General features: G+C 43.5%; 2 protein-coding genes across 3 annotated transcripts in view; one reads left to right on the forward strand and one right to left on the reverse strand.

The window, feature by feature from the left end:
• Positions 1–2,002: 2,002 nt before the first annotated feature.
• Positions 2,003–19,688, reverse strand: DPCD (deleted in primary ciliary dyskinesia homolog (mouse)). Its single transcript, XM_077258615.1, has 6 exons — positions 19,388–19,688; positions 17,420–17,500; positions 16,010–16,134; positions 14,146–14,279; positions 5,761–5,863; positions 2,003–2,172 (listed from the first exon to the last, which is right to left on the reverse strand). The coding sequence occupies exons 1-6, from the start codon at positions 19,449–19,451 to the stop codon at positions 2,068–2,070; spliced, it is 612 nt and encodes a 203-aa protein (XP_077114730.1). The 5' UTR covers positions 19,452–19,688; the 3' UTR covers positions 2,003–2,067.
• The window catches only part of POLL (DNA polymerase lambda), a 28,070-nt gene continuing 25,436 nt past the window's right edge, over positions 19,609–22,242 (forward strand). Inside the window, exon 1 of one of the 2 annotated variants that reach the window (XM_077258612.1) lies at positions 19,609–19,738. The gene's annotated coding sequence lies outside the window, so the exon portion shown is untranslated. Of the gene's footprint in view, positions 19,739–19,791; positions 19,928–22,242 lie in introns of those variants that run through there. The other variant, XM_077258614.1, reaches the window with a different exon arrangement.

Genomic DNA, 22,242 nt, shown 5'->3' on the forward strand with positions numbered 1-22,242 from the left:
AGGCTCAACAACATAAGGAGCCCAGACCAAATATTGAGTGCATTTACTGAACATACATTTCAGTAGGCCAACATTTCGGATTTTAAAATCATTTTTCAAGCTGGTGTTATAAAGTATTCTAAGTTACTGAGATAATGACCTTGGGGTTTTCATTGTCTGTAAGCCATAATCATCAACATTAACAGAAATAAACACTTGAAATAGCTCACTCTGTTTGTAATGACTCTATCTAATATGTGAGTTTCACTTTTTGTATTGAAGAACTGAAATAAATTATCTTTTTGATGATATTTTAATTTTGTGAAAAGCACCTATGTGTATATATATTTATTGGATGGGGTTAGATGTATCCATAAGCTTTCTTATATTACATTCCAAATAATTGTAAAAAGCCTTCCCAGAAGAATGGATGCTGCAGAAAAACTCCACTGGCCATGGTTTTGGAGAGGGATGTGCAACATGCATAAAGGTATGATGGTCAGAAGAATACGTCATTGTGGCCATCTAGCATATTCCACTGTGCTGTATAGGAAGCAGAATGGGTTTTCAATGGAATGCATATGGACCAACAGAAAAAAAAAATTTAAGAAAGCCCATGCCGAAGTAATCATCTTTTACACGGAAGATTGACTGCAGCTTTAAGGCCGGTTTCACACGTCACTGGCTCCGGTACGTGTGGTGAGTTTCCTCACGTACCGGAGACACTGACACACGTAGACACATTAAAATGAATGTGTCTCTGCACATGTCAGCGTGTTTTCACGGACCGTGTGTCCGTGTGCAAAACACGGAGACATGTCAGTGTTCGTGGGAGAGCACGGATCACACGGACTCAATAAAGTCAATGGGTGCGTGTAAACACATACGGCACACGGATGCCGTCTGTGCTTTTTTTAAAGTCCTAGGGTTAAAATTGAAACAAATTGTTTCAAGACACGGACAGCATACGGACGCTAAACACGGACACACGGATCCCACACAGATGTACCACGTGAACACACAGACACGGATAACTCTGGTACCGTGTTCTTCTGGACGTGTGAGACTGACCTAAGAGATATTAAGGCTATGTTCACATATTGCGTTTTTGCTGAGTTTTTTTTTTTCAGCAAAAACTTGCTCTCTTGGCAGTAAAGAAGCTGCTTACAAAAAGCAGGTTTTGCTGAGTTTTTGTTGTCTCTTGTGCATGTTGATAAAGTTTAGTGGCCCCCAAAAAAGCATAACTTAACTTTGCACCAAAAAATGATACTTGCATTTTTGCACTCACTTACCCATTGTTTCCTATGGGTGAAAAAAAAAGCTACAAGAAGTGACATGATGCAGTTTCCAAACAACGCAGCAGTTTTCCAAATCGGTCAAGAAAAAAGAAAAATGTGTGCACGAGATTTCTGAAATCTTATAGACTTTGCTGGTACTGTAAAACGTTGCTTAAAATTTGCAAAAAGAACGCAGCAAAATGTGAACATAACCAAAGATGGGAAGTCTTGAGAAAAAAAAAAATCTCTCACCTACATAAGCGAATTTAATAGCAATGGGAAGTTTCATTTGATGTTACCCCATAACCGGGCAAATAACAGGCAGACGGAGTTGTGTGCAGCGCAGATGGACGGTTGCTGGACGCTAAAATTTTCCTCCAGCTCAACCTTACGACACAAACATCACAATATATTTTCTTGAGTCGTGTAAAACTTTATCTCCGCACATTCATCTTTAAGTCTAAGCGTTCATGAATCATCATTAATCTGCAGAGGTCTAGAACGTTGGTCTGTGAAATGTTACAATAATCTTCACTGCATTTGCTGTAGTTAAACTGGAGCCATTAAGCCGCCTTTCCTGACAGAGGGTCTACAAAGGCTTAATGCAAACATACAAAAGTGTGTGCGCCCTGCACCTTCCACAGTCCTCGCATTCATTAACCTCACGTGTATGATACGGGGGTCTGATTACTAAATTATGTGGACCTGTGTAAATGGGAGTTTGCTCCATAATCAACAGGCACAGACGCAATTATACACATTTATTCTTTTAAATAGAAAAACTAAAAAGATAACAGAAGACATTCACGAATCACTGAGTTTTGCAGTCGACATCCCCTTCAGAACTGGACTTCATAGATTTCAGTTCTTTCTGCAATTCTTCTTCGACAGCGAGAATCTCCTTTGGTTTTTGATACTATGAAGACATGGACAATGCAGAGAGTGACAGATTAGATGGCTTGGATAGAAAAACACAGAACAGATGAAATTATTGGAATCATTATTACTATTAGATCGTAGAGTGAAATGATTTTTTTACGCTTGCAAAAAATCATTGCCTTCGATAGCACATTGCCTCATAAAAACAGAGCATGTGCTGCCGAGAACAAATATTCTATGTGCCCAGAACGACTATATTAACGATTGTTCTCTGCCCATGGAAGTGTAGTCGACTTGTCTAAACAGGCTAATAAATGACCGCCAATCAGCCAGCTTGCATGTAGCTAATCCGCAGTCATTTAATAGGCCACGGTTGGCTGGTGTCTAAAAGCCCCCCATACACATTGGATTAAAGTGTGTCACCCCTACAGATCCAAGAACAGAGCCTTACAGAATGGATCGGAGGCTGAGTATGTGCATCTCTACTCCAAATGAAATAGTTGATCACTACGCGGCGATCTCCGGCAGTCCCGACTTTTATGTGGACATCCATAGAGCGGGTGGGAGGATGTCCACCTTATCTCCACCCAGGGTGTGGTCTGGGGTTTAAGTAGCTGGCCTCCAAAGGCAGCAGTATTCAGTGTCTGGAGAGGAACACTCCAGAGAAGTTGTTATGCTGGAACCAACCTGAACAGTGTGTGTGTTCTGCTAGTGGTGAGCGGGAGGAACCCCGCTCTCAGAAGGACTGTGCTTTCTGATACCGATCAGTTTTGTTTTCCTGTCTTGCCCAGAGGGCTGTGTTTGTTTTACTACACCTTGGTTTATGCTGTCCATAATAAACCAAACGAAGTTCTTAAAGTCGTAGTGTTCCTGTGTCTACCTCCGTGTGCAGCCGAGTGAGCCGACCTACCACAGGGGACCACTTTTACTGATGAGTGTTATTTAGAAATTAAATAAAAAGGGCACCCCCAAACTGGTGAGAGGCGCTCTTTATTTTTTTCCGTAGGTACTAAATCATGCAATAAATGGTTTTAAAAAAAAATAAATTTAGGGTGAAAATTTTCAACAAGGAAATATCACAAAGTGTCCAAAATATTGTGTGCAAATGCAATGATAGATGTTGGCCAGTGTCTGCAATAGGTTGTGTCTGGTAGTACAGCTCAGCTGCACTGATGTGAATGGACTGAGCTGCAATACCATATCCAATCTGTGGACCGGTGTGGTGCCGGTTCTGGAAGAAAAGCAGCCATGTACTTCTAATCCTGAACTACCCCAGATAGTGGAATCTTTTACCACTACAAGATGGTTTCAGTGTTACTCTCTAAGGTGGCAATGGCTGTAAACCTTTTTTATTCCAGTACTAAGACTAAGCGACACCCAGCGCATTTCATACACGGACGCCTGCGAGATCTGAAACCCTTGTGACTCGTTTTAAGACAAAGCGATTCTCTCGTCAGATTGTTATTTTTAGGGGAAAACTGTTAATAATTACAGAATAGGATTGAAGTGACAGCAGTAAAAACGTTGGAAATGAGCTTTTCATTTTTGGTGGAAGAAGCAATCTGGACACATACCAAAATCCCCCGAACAGCAATGCGAGTCATCTGCATGAAGTCACTGAACATGTGTGCCGCACATCTGCACTTTTTTACATTTTGGTAGCGAACCTAAATGACTTAAAGTGAACCCATCACCATGTCTAGCCCTCTGACATGCACAAACTGGAACCCCAACTGTTTCCTTCCAATGTAAATGATGATTGAAGAAATGCAGAAGAGAGATGAAATAACATTAGTAATGAGTGAATATACTCGTTACTGGAGATTTCCTGAGCACGCTCGGGGGTCCTCCGAGTATTTTTTTTTAGTGCTCGGAGATTTAGTTTTTCTTGCCGCAGCTGAATGATTTACATCTGTTAGCCAGCCTGAGTACATGTGGGGGTTGCCTGGTTGCTAGGTAATCCCCACATGTAATCAAGCTGTCTAGTAGCCGCAAATCATTCTGCTGAGGTGATGAAAACTTAATCTCCGAGCAGTTACAAATACTCGGAGACCACCCGAGCAACGAGTATACTCGCTCATCACTATTCATGACCCTTTACAGTGGCACCCCGACCCATCACTTTGCAGGCAACTACAACACGGGCCATTCAAATTAATGGGGCTGGCTGCCGTTTCTTTACAAATTAATGGGGCCGGCTGCAGGGCCATGTGCCCCTGTGCAGGGAAAACTAATATGGCAGATGTCAGACCCCCTACTGATCATAGAGCAATGGCATAACCTAGCCATGTGCCATCACTGTATAAAATGCATTCATAGCTTGTAGTGTCAGCGTGAAATATTTTGGGGGTTTAAATCTCTCTTACACAGTAATCAATAAAATAAAACATAATCCCCAAAATAGTCTAAAGTAATTATCCACATTTCTAAATCAACTTTCCCATACATAATCCATTGCATCAAAGTCTGACCAAGGCTATGAGTACGCACTGTGCTACCTAGCAAGCCCAGTTGCCACACATACGTGTTTTGTGCTCTGTATGGACCATGATGCCTGAACAGGACAGCTTTACAAGGTAGACTTTTTGGGCAGATGTGGAAAAAATTCCACTAAGTAAGAGTGCTATCAAAAATAGAAGTGTAAATATTTTATTTTTGTCAATTAACAAGATACAAAGTGAACAAACAAAAGAGAAATCAAATCAATATTCGGTGTGATACCCGTTCTAAACGGCATCAGTTCTAGTTATTTGCACATCGTTTTTGAAAGAACTCTGCAGGGAGGTTGTTCCAAACATCTTGGAGACTTGTGGAAGTCGGCTTATGCTCTTCATGTAATCCCAGACAGACTGGAATATGTTGAGATCAGGGCTCTGTGGGGCCAAATCATCACTTCCAGGACTCCTTGTTCTTTGTTATGGAGATAATTCTTACTGATATTGGCTCTATGTTTAGGGTCGTTGTCCTGCTGCATCAAATCTGTCGGGGATTACACGAAGAGATCGGAGGATTTGCACAGAAGATCTGTGGTTAGTTCTCCAAGATGTTTAGAACAACCTTCCTGCCAAGTAGCGTTGAGCGAACGTGTTTGGATAAGGTGTTCTCAGAGCATGGTCGGGTGCTAACTGAATGACTTCAGCGTGCTCAAAAAATATGTTTGAGTCCCCGCGGCTGTTCGACAGTCGCAACACATGTAGGGATTTCCTGACGCTAGGCAATCCCTGCATGTGTTGCGACTGTTGAACAGCTGGGAGACATGCAGTCACGGGGACTCGAACATATTATTTAAGCACGCCAAAGACACTCGGTTAGCACCCGATCATGCTTAGATACAGCTTATCCGAACACGTTCGCTCAACAACACTACTGCTGAGTTCTTTCAACAATTTTATGGAAGAACTGATGCGGTTTTGAAGGCAAAGGGCGAAATATTATCACACCAAATATTGATCTGATTTAGATTTCTTCTATGTTCTCTGTTTAATCAAATAAACTATCAACAGTTCAATTTGAAAAGAGTTCTTGCTTTGCAGAATTTTTTCCATACTTGTCCTAAACTTTTAGTACACATTTATTTCTATCTGTCCAGTTCATTCAAGAGACCCACAGACTTGTCATTACTTACAGTTATAATTAAAGTATTATTTGCGTGGGCAAAACTTAGGGCGCTCTCATCCAGGTCCAGTTGGCATCGGTCTAGGTCCGGAACAGAAAACTTTTTATAATACCTGTGAGAACAAAGCATGTGGAAATCAAAAGTACAACCATATGAAACAGTCACAATAGCTGTAGAAGACCGGGCTCAAATATCGGAGGAATAATTACCCCCCAAAGTAAGTGTGAGCCCCTAAAACTGTGCATTAGCTACACCTTACAGTACAGCAAACATTTAGCACTTACTGGTTTACGAAAGGACTAAGAGGAATCTCTGCAAGTGGCTGGCTGATTCCTTCACATTTATGGTATCAGACGTGGAGGAAGATATTTTAGACAGCTGATGGGTCTGTGATTTCTCAGAGAGAGTGTGAAGGGGGGACAGTCGCATGGCAAGAATGTCTACGGTACATAGCAAGACGGACCCCACGCAATAAGTCACCTTCAGACGGTGCTTCCAAGATGTTCATGTATAAATGTAAAATTTCAATTACAATTATCCATTTCATTTTACAAGTTGGATCCCAATTTTAGTAAGATTTTGATAATTAATATTAACTAACTATAAATAACTATTTGAACAAATTTAGTCGACGTGCCTTTTACAAGGACTATTTTCCTAATTCAGCATTAGGGTAGTTTTAGAAATTTTCCTAAATTTTTGTACAATTTGTATTATTTTTTTTGCACATTTTACTGTTTTCTGTCCATCATCTAATCCCGAATATTCTTCAATTAGTAAATTCCACATATAGATAAATGAAGAAAATGATGAGAGAGCAGAGAGGCTGGGTGCAGAATGTGCTCTGACGGAGATTAAAGTTTCCTGTGATGTAGCTCCTCTTGGTATTTGGCAAAGGTGGCAGACGTGGATAATAAGGGAGATGTCAAAGGTTAAACAGCAGAGATTAGATGAACACAAAGACATGTTAAAGAAGTGTTAACTCCTCAATGATAGATAAAAAGACTATACAAAGCGCAGAACTTTGGTTGGGACAGGGAGGAACTGAGCAGTAATCCAATGACTGAGTGTTCCTTACAATTAATATATCTGGGACATTGTTAGAGCTGATAACGCGCAGCGCACGAGGTGCCGAGACATGTAGACGGCCTCCACCAGCCGGTATTAGTCAGTTTTATTTTCCTTTTAAAGCATGTTCCAGCAAGAATACAGGAAAACGAAAATGGGTGAAGGTAGAGCCCAGAGAATGGTCCTAATGGTCTTAATGCACTGACGTATAGACGTGCTTCCTCCATCAACTCTTCAAGACCCTAAACTTGCCCTACATGAGCAAGACATTATCCTTCCGACAGTACTTATCCCTAATCCACAGGAATGGAGATACATTTATGATGAGGGGGTCCAAACACTAAGGGTACCGTCTCACAGTGGCACTTTGGTCGCTACGACGGTACGATCCGTGACGTTCCAGCGATATACATACGATCTCGCTGTGTCTGACACGCAGCAGCGATCAGGGACCCCGCTGAGAATCGTACGTCATAGCAGATCGTTTGAAACTTTATTTCGTCGCTGGATCACCCGCTGTCATCGCTGGATCGGTGTGTGTGACACCGATCCAGCGATGTGTTCGCTTGTAACCAGGGTAAACATCGGGTAACTAAGCGCAGGGCCGCGCTTAGTAACCCGATGTTTACCCTGGTTACCATTGTAAATGTAAAAAAAACCACTACATACTCACCTTCTGATGTCTGTCACGTCCCTCGCCGTCAGCTTCCCGCACTGACTGTGAGCGCCGGCCGTAAAGTAAAAGCAGAGCACAGCGGTGACGTCACCGCTGTGCTGTGCTTTATGGCCGGCACTGACACAGTCAGTGCGGGAAGCTGACGGCGAGGGACGTGACAGTCACCGGAATGTGAGTATGTAGTGTTTTTGGTTTTTTTACATTTACAATGGTAACCAGGGTAAACATCGGGTTACTAAGCGTGGCCCTGCGCTTAGTAACCCGATGTTTACCCTGGTTACCCAGGGACTTCGGCATCGTTGGTCGCTGGAGAGCTGTCTGTGTGACAGCTCTCCAGCGACCACACAACGACTTACCAACGATCACGGCCAGGTCGTATCGCTGGTCGTGATCGTTGGTAAATCGTTTAGTGTAACGGTACCCTAAGTCTCCCAACAATCTCGAGAACGGGGGTCTGGTTTCTGCCGCCCAAAGCAGACGTGTGCTTGCGTTACCATCATTCTATTCAATGCCTATGGGAGCGGTGGTCACACATGCGTCAGAAAGCTCCCATAGACCTAAAGAGGTGAATTGTGTAGTGATCATACATGAGGTCACACTCCCACCTATCATACATTTATCACCTATCCTGTCAATAGGTGATGAATTATTTGTGGGACAATCCCTTTTATTTAATATGATTGATACAGAGAGATACTAGGACAAACAGCGATATTAATGTAGGTACCCCAACCTGTGGTTTGGGGGACCCTGAGGGCCACTCTCCACTGTTCCAAGTCCAGAGGACATCACTACATGTGTGGACCGGTGGTGGGGCAGCGTACCCCAGGCTCTCTGCTCCACCATTCTCCTTGGTTTTGGAGGTTGCAGATTGTTTTTGTCTGATGGGCAAGTCAGATCATAATTTTGTTTTATTTTTACCTGGTGCATTATTACTTTTAAATAATTGAATAATTGCTCAGGAGGACATCATTACTTTTTTTTTGGGGGGAGGAGAATCCACGGCATTATTACTTTTTATAGGGGCACTATTACAATTATTGGAAACTGAATGGGAAATTTGACTTTTTAAAGGTGCCCTCTAATATTTTAGGTGCCCCCTACAAAGAAGTACAAGGAGGCACTTGGGCTGTTATTTTTTAAGGTGGCACTTTTTAGATTATAAGTGGCACTCAGACATTACTACTTTATAAGGCAGCACTGGAGGCATTATTGCCTTTAATGGGGCACTGAAGGGGCATTTTTACTTTATGGGGGGCACTCTGAGCATATGTAATTTATAAAGGGTCATTTGAGTTATTATTACTTTATATGGTGGCACGCGGGGTATTATAGCCTTCAAAGGGGCACACAGGTGACTTCTGCAGGTTCTCCGCACAGTATATGTCTCAAGACCATATCTCAGAGCTGAATGTGGATCTCGATTTGAGATTAGAGCACATAGTCGGAGCCGCTGCAGATTGCCGCTCTCGTCCTGAGCACCATTGTCCAAATATTACACAGATAGCCCAATATCAGACCTCAGTTTCTCTGCGGCAAACATGACATCTTATGTAAACCTGTTGGCATTAAAAAAAAAAAAAAAGTTGCAGATAATAGTAATTTCTTGATGCATTAGTTATTCGGCTCCTGGGATCTTTCCAACTCTGTGCTAAGTTTATTACAAGTCGCAAACCTCTTATTGGATGCATTGTGGACTCTTCTAAAGTTGGGAAATTAAATGTACTTTCCAGCTAATAATAATAATAATAATAATAATTTTATTTATATAGCGCCAACATATTCCGCAGCGCTTTACAACTTATAGAGGGGACTTATACAGACAACAGACATTACAGCATAACAGAAATCACAGTTCAAAACAGATACCAGGAGGAATGAGGGCCCTGCTCGCAAGCTTACAAACTATGAGGAAAAGGGGAGACACGAGAGGTGGATGGTAACAATTGCTTTAGTTATTTGGACCAGCCATACTGTAAGGCTCGGGTGTTCATGTAAAGCTGCATGAACCAGTTAACTGCCTAAGTATGTAACAGTACAGACACAGAGGCTATTAACTGCATAAAGTGTATGAGAACATGATGGAGGAACGTGATTATGTTGTTGTTTTTTATTAAAAGGCCACACAGGGATAATTAGGTTTATGCGTTGAGGCGGTAGGCCAATCTGAACAAATGAGTTTTTAGTGCACGCTTAAAACTGTGGGGATTGGGGATTAATTGTATTAACCTAGGTAGTGCATTCCAAAGAATCGGCGCCGCACGTGTAAAGTCTTGGAGACGGGAGTGGGAGGTTCTGATTATTGAGGATGCTAACCTGAGGTCATTAGCAGAGCGGAGGGCACGGGTAGGTTGGTAGACTGAGACCAGAGAGGAGATGTAGGGTGGTGCTGAGCCATGGAGTGCTTTGTGGATGAGGGTAGTAGTTTTGTACTGGATTCTGGATTGGATGGGTAGCCAGTGTAATGACTGGCACAAGGTAGAGGCATCGGTGTAACGGTTGGCGAGGAATATGATCCTGGCAGCAGCATTCAGGACAGATTGGAGCGGGGAGAGTCTGGTAAAAGGTAGGCCAATTAGTAGAGAGTTACAATAGTCCAGACGAGAATGAATAAGTGAGACAGTAAGAGTTTTTGCAGAGTCGAAAGTAAGAAAAGGGCGAATTCTGGAAATGTTTTTGAGAATTATGAGAATTATGAGAAGCTATGGGCAGGTATAGATTTATCACTAAAAATGTCATCATTTTCTAGCTTTAGGCTCAATAAATTTGTCTAAAAATTCTTTGCTGCATCTTTTCCGTTAAAACGTGCCCACTTACCTAACTTTGTGCAAATGTTGGGCACAAAATGTCAGCAATCTCTAACTTTTTTGTGAAAATTGAGTATTTTGAGGCCAAAAACTGACATAAACCGATTAAAAGAAAAGTGCACCGCAGTGTTGCTTTAAGTTCTCACAAAGCTACATATTTTCCTGTGCCTTATGTATGCGTGCGGTCTACTTCATCTGCGATGGTTGAAGCTGCCGAAGACTAAAATCCCATTAGGAACTGGTCACTGTCAAAGAATCGATCTAGGATCGATCCTGTTACGTTAGCACTGCAGCCAATCGGTGGGTGATGATTGGCTGCAGTGCTCATAAGAACGACGCATCGCTTGAACAGCGCCGGTCTAGGATATGGGTTTGTGCTTTTTTATTTTATTGGGGCTACTTTAGCTTTTAAGGGCTTTTCCAGTGGAGCACAAGATTTTGGGCCCATTAACATCCAAGACATGTCTCCTTTAGAGGGGTCTTCTGGAATTTGTTATTAGGTAGTCTCAAATCAGTGAAGCCTTCTGGTATCACATAAGCTTAAGGGGGCACCAATTAGCCATGGTGGTCGTATGTACATGGTCGGCACGTCATCACTGCAGCGAAGTTAAAGGGAACCTGTCACCCCCAAAATAGAAGGTGAGCTAAGCCCACCAGCATCAAGGGCTTACCTACAGCATTATGTAATGCTGTAGATAAGCCCCCGATGTAACGTGAAAGATGAGAAAAAGAGGTTAGATTATACTCACCCAGGGGCGGTCCCGCTGCGGTTCTGGTCCGATGGGCGTCGCGGTCCGGTCCGGGGCCTCCCATCTTCTTACGATGACGTCCTCTTGAAGTCACGCTCCGGCTTCGGCGCAGGCTTACTTTGTCTGTCCTGTTGAGGGCAGAGCAAAGTAGTGCAGTGCGCAGGCGCCGGGAAAGGACAGAGAGGCCTAGCGCCTGCGCACTGCAGTACTTTGCTCTGCCCTCAACAGGACAGACAAAGTACGCCTGCGCCGAAGCCGGAGCGTGACTACAAGAGGACGTCATCGTATGAAGATGGGAGGCCCCGGACCGCAGCAGGACCGCCCCTGGGGGAGTATAATATAACCTCTTTTTCTCATCTTTCAGGATACATCGGGGGCTTATCTACAGCGTTACAGAATGCTGTAGATAAGCCCCTGATGCTGGTGGGCTAAGCTCACCTTCGATTTTGGGGGTGACAGGTTCCCTTTAAAGGGAGTGGTCCAGTGTATTCCCTGACTACACCAATGACAGCACTGGGCATTAGACCAAGTATGTTATCACCACTGAGGGCAGTGATCGGCTGTCACAGTCATATGTCTATTGCTCCAGAAACGGGACCACCAGAGCTCATCAGTGGAGACCTCTCCTCTGCTGTGTCAGCAATGGTTAATTCAGGAGAGAGGTCCCTGCCTGTAAGAGCTTACACTCTACAAGAGAGAGCACCCTGCTAATAAGCTCTGGTGGTCCCCAGCGGTCCGAGGCGATATGGATGTGACCTCTATCTTCTAGATTAAACATTATTATGGGTAGGAACTTTTTTTTTTTTTTTTTAATGACGTCATTTTAGTTTTGTGTTGTTTCCCAAACTGTACAGCGCTCTGGGATGGTAAATATATATAAGTCTCCGACATTATTACTACAGGACATTATTACTACATGACAAGCAAACGCTTCACGGATTCCCTGGACGGAGAGCTCTTTACTTACACCGCGGCCTCCTCTCCAACAGCGCCCTCTATTGTTCCAAGGACAAATGTGCAGAAACATCCAATAGTATGGTGACGTAACAAATCATCCTGGGATGGGTAAGATCAGCGATGTTCAGGTGTGCCAATAAATATATTGATAACTGTGTATTGTGCAAGTATGAAAGAGCTTCCCAGAAGAGCCCTCTGAGATCCCACGGCTTGTAAACATAATAGAGGTAAAGCGTATAAGGCTCTGTTCACACTGGAGTTGAGGAATCCATTTATAAACCCGGATTTTGTGAAATCACCACTTTAGTGGCTTGTTTATTTATTTTTTTTATTTCAGCGCTGGAGTGGTGTTACTAGTTTCCTGACCCTTATCTTATACTTACCAGATGCCATCTTCAGCTCTTCTTGGTGCAGCCATCTTGTGACCGCAACTTTGGACTGAGCAGAAGTCAGAGGTAACGGTCACAAGCTCTCGGTGTAAGTCTATGAGACCCTCGTTCTGGCTCTCATAGACTTGAGTTGTGACTTCCAGCAAACACTGGAGCGATCCGGCAGGTCACAATCGGCACGAGGCTGACCGGAGCGGCGCCGATAAAAGACGAAGATGGCGGCTGGTAAGTGTGATGCTGGGTGGAGGGAACTTTGATAAGTAGCACCACTCCAGCGCTGAAAAAAAGCCGGAGTGGCGCTTTAATTAATCCTGATCACGGACTATAAATGGTAGTTTCATGATGTCGTTGTTATCGTATGTGTGGTTAGGGTTCTATAAGGAAAACTCGAGTCCATACAAGCGAATAGATGGCAGAGGAGCATTCCTGCAGCTCAGGAGCCCCACGTCAGCCATTAGCTTGAGTCGTAACTAAGAGCAGTTCCTGTTCTGAAGGAATCATCTGAATGGACGTCATGTGCTACCACATTTTACCTGCAGCTTCTCAAGGTAATAATTGCCAGACAATCCCTTTCCTTCATGTGCTCCGGGCTGGCCGTGGTGCGGGCTCATGAGCAGTGGCTGGTGGCTGCTATTGCTGGACACTATAGCACTTAAACGCTAAGATCAATTCTGACTGCAACACCTATATGGCTTTAGAGAAGAATGTGATTACAGGTGCTGATATGGGTCCAACTACCCCAGATCCGAGCTTCCTAGGCCCGGCGGGCACAATACAGTCCAGCACAGGACTATTGCATTGCATTGTATATGCCTGTATACGCCATGTATTATATATTTGTCCCATGTTCTTGTCCCTGTTGGATTTAAAGAAGCCCTCCTCCTCCCATCAAACTATTTATCCTCCCATTATACTGCAGTCATCATATTATATAGCACTATGCACTTACAATTGCTCTATTTGCCTTTCTACCCAGATAATTCTTCTGTTTTCCGTTAGGTCTATGACATCGCATAATTAAAAATTTACTAGCTGAATCCTTCTAAGCGCTATGTAGAAATAAGAGGTCAATGATCCCAGCATGACTCATAAGTCGCTGTAAAAGTCCCTGGCAGGGGGAGGAGGGAGCAGCTGGGTCAGGAGTTGAAGAGGGGAATGATAAATGCAGGGACAAGAGACTTCCTGTTTCCACATGGAGCAAAGAAAGGAGAAAAATTATCTGGGTAGAAAGGCGAAATGAGCAATTGTAAGTACACAGTACTATATAATATGATGAATACAATATATTAAGAGAATAAAAACCTTGCTGGGAGGAGGAATGCTTATTTAAAGGGGTTGTAAAAGCACTCAAAATGAGTCCAGTAAAAGGTGCAGGGGTGAGGATGGGGATAATCGATCGTCACCTAATGAAACGACATCACTCCTCTATATTCTAGGCCAGTTTCTGGCTTCTTTTTTGGGTGGGGGGGCATCACATGACCGAGGCAGCCTTCACATTCGATTTGAACGGAAAGAAACAATGTCTCTTCCGACTCAAAAAGAATGTGAAGGCTGCAGCCAAACAGCAGCTGTTGATTGGCTGCAGCGGTCAAGTGATGTTCCCCTCCAGAAGACCGGTGGGGGACACAGTGTGGAGTACGGAGAAGCGGCAACGTTTCCACTTGTTTTGTAAATAAATAAATCAGAGCTAAAACCACTGCAGAGCGTGGAAGGAGAATTAGTGGAGGAGAGCAGAATAACCTGCGTACTTCTTGTTAGTGGTCCGTACGACACAGCATCGCTCCTTCCGGTCCACGGTCACGCTATACACCTCTTTTGGGTAAGGAAGATTACGGATTCTCCACTGAAAACCTGATTTCGTGTCCTTCCGCATGAAAACTGGCTAAAAGAACAAAAACACATAAAATTGCATGAGGATATTCCGTGCACAAAGACTGGTTACCACTGTGCTTCACCAATGGTGGTCCCGAAATACTGAATGTCAGCTTATCACGCCACTACTGGTGCAGGAAATGTATGACATCAATCATCACAGAGCGGACGCTGATTGGCTGCAGCCGTCATATTATGTCAGAATGTTATGTGACCGCTGGGAGATCACAGGTCAGGGAGGTCATTTTTTTCCTCCACCAGACCAGAATCATTAAGCTTCTCTGGTGGCATTTTCTTATTTTGTTACCTTAGCATACGCATTTTTTTCTGGGATTTTTCCCGTCCTATAGAGAAGCTTATGTAAAAAAATGTCAGGGTAAAAACGACAAACCAAAATTTTGGGTGAAAGAATGTAATAAGGTTTTTTCTATGTTCCAGTTTTTAACAGACTCCTGCGTGAGTAGAATGTGCACTATTACTAAACTTGGAGCATCTAAGGCTGTTTGTACGCCACGGACTGAAATCTATGACAGCCGGGGTGGAATTTCACTGTCATTTTTTGTTCATTTTCAGGGTAAATTGTAGTAAATCTGTCGGGGCCTTTCTCAGCCTATTTTTCAGAAAAGTGACACGAGCTACATAATAAAAAGGTCACATATATTTGTGCAAAACAGGTGAGGACAAAAATCTGAAAATGTACCAAAGAGGTGGCGCAATTAGCTTAAAAAATATCCCCCCCGTTGATTGTCGTTTTCTATATTTCTTTGTAGACTTATTAACACTTGTCCGCAGTGTAATTAGCCCTAAAAAATACCATACACAATTAACTAACAAAAAACACAGCAAATGTCTTTAGGGGGCACACTGAGAATTTTACTTTGGATGGAGAGGACTAAAGCTGCATTTGCAATGAAAAAGAATTGTGAGCGAGTGATTTTAACAGCGCTCATACCAGGATAATCTTGTGGTGTAAACAGGCTACTGATCACCTGAGGAATAAGCAAAATACGGGCTCATCTGGTGAAAAGATCATCGTTCTGGGTGGTGTATAAACATGACTCGCGCTGCGGAGAACTATGGCAGCCAATGTGCACTGATTTATTACAGATCGCTCTGTGAGCCTCGTCTACTTTGGTCTGCCTGTGTAAACAGGCTAATAAACAGCCACTGATCAGTAAAGCTTTATCGACCGGCGATCATGCTGGACAGTCCGTGTACAGTGACATTCCCAAGTTATCCCCTATACACAAATAACTTACTGATTGCTTAGGATCCGACTGATGGGACTGCCAGCAATCCCGAGAATGGGTTTCTGCACAGTCTGAACGAAGCAGAGGTGTGCACCCTCGATCCTCACTCCATTCATTGTGTAATGGGCTACCAGAAATACACTACAGAACTATTTCCATCAGTCCCATAGACAGTAAAATGAGCAAAGTTCAAGCATGAGCACCTCCAGTCAAAGTGACCTGCCACGCCTGGTTCCTCAGTTCCAGACCTCCGTTCTAGGGATCGCTGGGAAGCAGGCACCTGGAGATAAGTAAATTATCTTGATAATGAAGGCCATATTTTTTTTTTGTAGTAGCTGTAGTGACTAATGGAGTAAAGATGGATCTGTCTAGCTGAAGGACTTATGTGGTTCTGTAGATGGTCCACTCGGGAATATTATGAAATTGTGGTGAGGTTGTAATCATATCAGAAAATAAAATATATGTCTGTATCACTGTCAGATAAACTTACGTTTGAACTGTTTTCCTTTAAGAAGTCTGGCTGTAAGGCCCCGACAATTGGGAGGGAAGCTTCGCCAACCTCAGTCTGCCATTCTCCGTGTGCCCCAAGAGACGACTTCTGTCTCCACTTTCTTACTGTGAACGGGACATAAATCGACAAGATGTAGAAGTATCGTCTGATCAAGTGAGGCCAAAGATTCTCTCAGAAATAGGATATACTGCTCTCTGTTATCAGTCACAATGTGTCCACGAGGGAGCGACTATAAAGACCAAGCACCAATCATAACAACGTAGAGGGAATCATACACCGGTTATCCGCACAAATCAGCTGAACCCACCAATGTCGGCGGGAACCTTCCAGCTTACGTGCAGCTGACTGGCCGGACATGCACATGGATTATATTAGAGGGGGAAAGCCATTGCTGGACATTCTGATAACTAACACACTGCAAGGAGAGGAGAGGCTCCCATATAAATGTGACCATTAGGCAATCACAATACAGTTCTGCAGCTCTTTTATATTATGTGCATGGCTAGGGCGGTCTGAGACTTTATTATTGATAGGCTCTTTAAGGATCATCAATCGATATCAGGTTGGTGGTGGTCCGACTTCTGACAACGTTGACATTCTGCTGACTGGAGGGGCCGTGTCCGCTTCACTGTTTAGCCATCATGGCCATATACATTTTGTAGCAGCGCTAAGCAAGAGCGAAACGGCCGTAGTTCGTCAGTCCCTCTTTTCTGCATCGCCCCCCTACTACCTGCACTCCACAATTTCAAATGATCTGATGTCACGTTTTGCCATGGAATAAAATTGCACATTATGAAGGATCTGGGTGAGTGCTCCAATTCTTTCAATTTCTTATGTTTTACCTTGAGGGATTCTATCAATACTACAGCAATCTGTACAGCAAGTGACATCCCCAGAATCAGGCTCTCCGCCCCTACATTATGCTGCGCTCTAATTACACAGCAAACACTGCTGACATATTTTTTTAAGGCCTAGCAATCCTAGAAAAATCCCTTTAAACCTTTCTTCTTTTCTTCCAAGGCCAATTTTCACGATTGCCCTTTGTTTTTTTCCTTTCTTTATTTTTCTGTCAACAGAACAGGTAAAAGGACTTGTTTTTTTTTTTTGCACGAGTTGTAGTTTTGATCTATAGCATTATTTTTTCCCCAAAATACTCCTGAGCAGAAAAAAAAATATCCAACCCCCCCTCCCCCTGCAATTTAAACACTATTTAATGGCGATACAGCTGACCCGGCAATATGGTTTTACAGGTCGTTTCGAAGACACCAATCGTAAGAAAAAAAATATTTTAGTGATTAAACAAAATAAACATTTTATAGGATAAGTGATAATATTATGACAACTAGGCGGTGATCGGTGGATAACTGATAACTTCTTGTAACCTCTTACCCAGTAGTTCATGGCTCTTATGGTCATATTCTTCTGCCATTTCCTTCCCATCTGAAAACAGATAGTGAACTTTCCTTCTGCCTATAAGAAAACAAAGTGGTGAAAGATCCTATCAGTTCTCGTTGTGATTAGAAAGAAATTCAGCTCCGCTAAATATGACCATCGTAAAACAGGAGCATCACTAAAGAAAAGAGCCTTCTCTGGTCCAGGTGCCGTATGTCCTGCCATGATCTGGAGCACAAGCCAGGGTTTGGGTGCAGCACTAGAGTATCACATGCGACCTCTCCATGTGATGGCGGTTTCTGAGCAGTGACACCTCTCAGGTCCTGTATACGGGGTTACTTACCAATATTCAATATTATTACCTATATATGGACAATGCAGTCTAGAAATTCATGCAAAACCTGTTTTTATTTTTTCTGTTGTCCACTGACAAAAACTCCTATCCATGATTTTTTTTATTTGCACTGTACTTGTGCCAATACATGAAATGCAATGTGCAGATAATGTGCCCGGCCTTTCTTCTCACTGTTTGCCTGTCAAGAAGGCTGAATTAAAGGGACGGGAGTGGCTCCAGTACTGACGTTCCCTTAATAGTTTACATGGCCGCCAGGGCTGTGAAGTCAGTAAGCCAAACCTCCGACTCCGACTCATCAATTTCCATGACCACGACTCCGACTCCACAGCCCTGATGGCCGCCACAATGATGCCAGCTAAGTATAGCATGGCCTCCTGGCATGGACGATGGGGGCACATGCTGCTGACAGATTATATCTGCAACTACTGGCGGACCTCCCAGCACCTTAAAACATCAGGTGGTCCTCATATGACTCTGCAAGGACAGATTAGAAGATCATTGTAGAGCAAACAGATGTGCGGGAATGGGAGCGGAGGCAGAGGTGGCTTATTACCATCGCTGCCTTCCCAAGAGCTGTGTCAGCGCATCCTTCTACCAATCATGTGATCACTGGCTGTTGGGAGGGAGCAGATCCAATCTTCAAATGCCCTCCTCCTTTTATGACATTTTGGAGGACAGAGGGAGGAAAAAAAGAAAGAAAAGGGGGAAAAAAAATAAATAAGGAAGAAGAAAAGAAAGAAGAAAAGAATTGCCACTGGTCCAAGTAGCTCTATCTAGCCCTGTCCTTGAGAAAATAAATGTCAGCTTCATAGATTGTAAGCTTGGGCCCTCACTCCTCTCTGTATCTTCTGCTTTATGTGCTTATTGTTATGCTGTAATGTCTATTGTCTGTACAAGTCCCCTCTATCATGTAAAGTGCTGCGGAATATGTCGGCGCTATAGAAATAAAATTATTATTATACACATATAGTAAATGTTCTGGAAAGGGGAACACAATGTAAGACATATGATAGCGGCCATTTGTGCTAATGAAAAAAATAATATAAAATGTTTTCTTTCCTTTCTTCCCCTGAGGTGGGCAAAAAAAATGTATACAGAAATCATTCCCCACCAAAAAAAATAATAGAACATGTAGAAACAAATGCTGGGTGAATGGCCTGGTCATGAACTGGTTTACCCACTTTGGGGTCCCTGTGTGATGTGGAGCGTGGGCCTACATGGGGCTGGACACAATTAAGGATCATTTGTGATTTCTAAGATAAATTGTCCTGAAAAAATGTAAGAGTAACCTGTGACCCCAGCAGGAAGATGGCGGACCCCGATCTGTGCCACTCAGCGCACCCATGATAACGGCCCTGGACTGTGCCCCAGATAATGGCAGTGGCGGTCTGCTATACTGGACGGGTGCACTGACCCTCACCAACCAATCAGATTCCAGCTCTCATTTCTGAAAGGCACTTTAGAAAATACAAGCTGCGGTCTGATTGGCTGTATATGAGCCCACATGGTTCCCATCGTCCTGCTTCCCACAAGTGCAGACAACAGCACAAAGCATGGAGCCGCCCCGATATCTAAGAGTCTGAGATAAGGAGATGGAGAATGTCAGTCACCGTCCTGTAGGATGCAGGTCTTCTTAGCCGCCCGCAGACTCTCCAGCCAGTGCTGCACCGCCATCTTGGATTACCCACTGGCCTGTCAGAGCGTCGTTACCATAGCAACCAGAGGTCACCATAACGACGTATACGTCCCAGCTGCTAGCTACTATAGCAACGCGGCCTAGCTCTCCGCGGGGCAGGGGGCGCCCTCCTAGTGCACACGTGCAAGTAGTCACTACAGCGCCGGCTATACCGCGCATGATAACACCGCCCGGGCCCCATTAGTGCCAGTGTCCGCCATAACAACATCCGGGTCAGCCGGAAGCGGCAGTGACCTACATATCCATTCCCTGCCGCCCTGGAGACGTGAGTGCGGAAACAACCGGCTCCTGACATTACATTGTGCTGGGAGTTGTAGTGCGCCGCAGAAAATATGAGGTCACTGAGTACAGTCAGCAGCCTGTAAGGTGTAAAGCACGCTGGGACTTGTGGTATCACGACAGTCTTAGGTGTAAGGAGGTCTAAGACTTGTGGTACCACAGCAGCTTGTCAGGGGTAAGGCACGCTGGGTCTTGTGGTACCACAGCTGATTGTCAGGTGTAAGGCGGTCTGGAACTTGTAGTACCACAATAGCCTGTTAGGTGTAAGACGCTGGGACTTGTGGTACCACAGCAGCTTGTCAGGAGCTTGTGACCCTGAGAGCTATCACATAGAGTAGAAAGATAAAAAAAAAAAAAAAGGTTTTTCAAAATACATACAGTACAGACCAAAAGTTTGGACACACCTTCTCATTTAAAGATTTTTCTGTATTTTCATGACTATGAAAATTGTACATTCACACTGAAGGCATCAAAACTATGAATTAACACATGTGGAATTATATACTTAACAAAAAAGTGTGAAACAACTGAAATTATGTCTTATATTCTAGGTTCTTCAAAGTTGCCACCTTTTGCTTTGATGACTGGCTTTGCACACTCTTGGCATTCTCTTGATGAGCTTCAAGAGGTAGTCACCGGGAATGGTTTTCACTCCACAGGTGTGCCCGTCAGGTTTAATAAGAGGATTTCTTGCCTTATAAATGGGGTTAGGACCATCAGTTGTGTTGTGCAGAAGTCTGGTGATAGTCCTACTGAATAGACTGTTAGAATTTGTATTATGGCAAGAAAAAAGCAGTTAAGAAAAACGAGTGGCCATCATTACTTTAAGAAATGAACGTCAGTCAGTCTGAAAAATTGGGAAAACTTTGAAAGTGTCCCCAAGTGCAGTGGCAAAACCCTTCAAGCGCTACAAAGAAACTGGCTCACATGAGGATTGCCCCAGGAAAGGAAGACCAAGAGTCACCTCTGCTTCTGAGGATAAGTTTATCCGAGTCACCAGCCTCAGAAATCGCAGTTTAACAGCAGCTCAGATTAGAGACCAGGTCAATGCCACACAGAGTTCTAGCAGCAGACACATCTCTACAACCACTGTTAAGAGGAGACTTTGTGCAGCAGGCCTTCATGGTAAAATAGCTGCTAGGAAACCACTGCTAAGGACAGGCAACAAGCAGAAGAGACTTGTTTGGGCTAAAGAACACAAGGAATGGACATTAGACCAGTGGAAATCTGTGCTTTGGTCTGATGAGTCCAAATTTGAGATCTTTGGTTCCAACCACCGTGTCTTTGTGCGACGCAGAAAAGGTGAACGGATGGACTCTACATGCCTGGTTCCCACCGTGAAGCATGGAGGAGGAGGTGTGATGGTGTGGGGGTGCTTTGCTGGTGACACTGTTGGGGATTTATTCAAAATTGAAGGCATACTGAACCAGCATGGCTACCACAGCATCTTGCAGCGGCATGCTATTCCATCCAGTTTGCATTTAGTTGGACCATCATTTATTTTTCAACAGGACAATGACCCCAAACACACCTCCAGGCTGTGTAAGGGCTATTTGACCAAGAAGGAGAGTGATGGGGTGCTACACCAGATGACCTGGCCTCCACAGTCACCAGACCTGAACCCAATCGAGATGATTTGGGGTGAGCTGGACCGCAGAGTGAAGGCAAAAGTGCCAACAAGTGCTAAGCATCTCTGAGAACTCCTTCAAGATTGTTGGAAGACCACTCCCGGTGACTACCTCTTGAAGCTCATTAAGAGAATGCCAAGAGTGTGCAAAGCAGTCATCAAAGCAAAAGGTGGCTGCTTTGAAGAACCTAGAATATAAGACATAATTTCAGTTGTTTCACACTTTCTTGTTAAGTATATAATTCCACATGTGTTAATTCATAGTTTTGATGCCTTCAGTGTGAATTTACAATTTTCATAGTCAGAAAAATCTTTAAATGAGAAGGTGTGTCCAAACTTTTGGTCTGTACTGTATATAAAAAAATTTAATTACTCCCTTTCCTTCCCGTTAAAAATAAGTATTTGCTACGGCCACTACCCTAAAAGTCCGATTTATTGAAATATGATATTAATTAACCCAGTAAACATTGTAAAGAAAAAAATCATAATCATTGCCAAAAATAGAAAACCTTGTGTGTGTACATCAACTAAAAAGTAAAAATAATAATAATAATCTTTATTTATATAGCGCCAACATATTCCGCAGCGCTTTACAGTTTAACAGTTTCAAACACAACAGTCATAGGTAACAATGTTAACAATACAGTAATAAAGCAGAATAAAACAAAATACGACGACCCTGCTCGTGAGAGCTTACAATCTACAGTAAAGGTGGGGAGATACAAAGTACAGGTGTGTATTTACAATGATGTATTTACAATGATGGTCCAGCCATCTTCAGGGGGTGGGGGGTAGATGGAGATAGCGAATGGGCTACACACACACAAACATAAAATGAGTTTGATTAGGGAACGTGATAGGCC

The sequence above is a fragment of the Ranitomeya variabilis genome, chromosome 4, assembly GCF_051348905.1.
Source record: "Ranitomeya variabilis isolate aRanVar5 chromosome 4, aRanVar5.hap1, whole genome shotgun sequence".
NCBI classification, from domain to species: Eukaryota; Metazoa; Chordata; class Amphibia; order Anura; family Dendrobatidae; genus Ranitomeya; species Ranitomeya variabilis.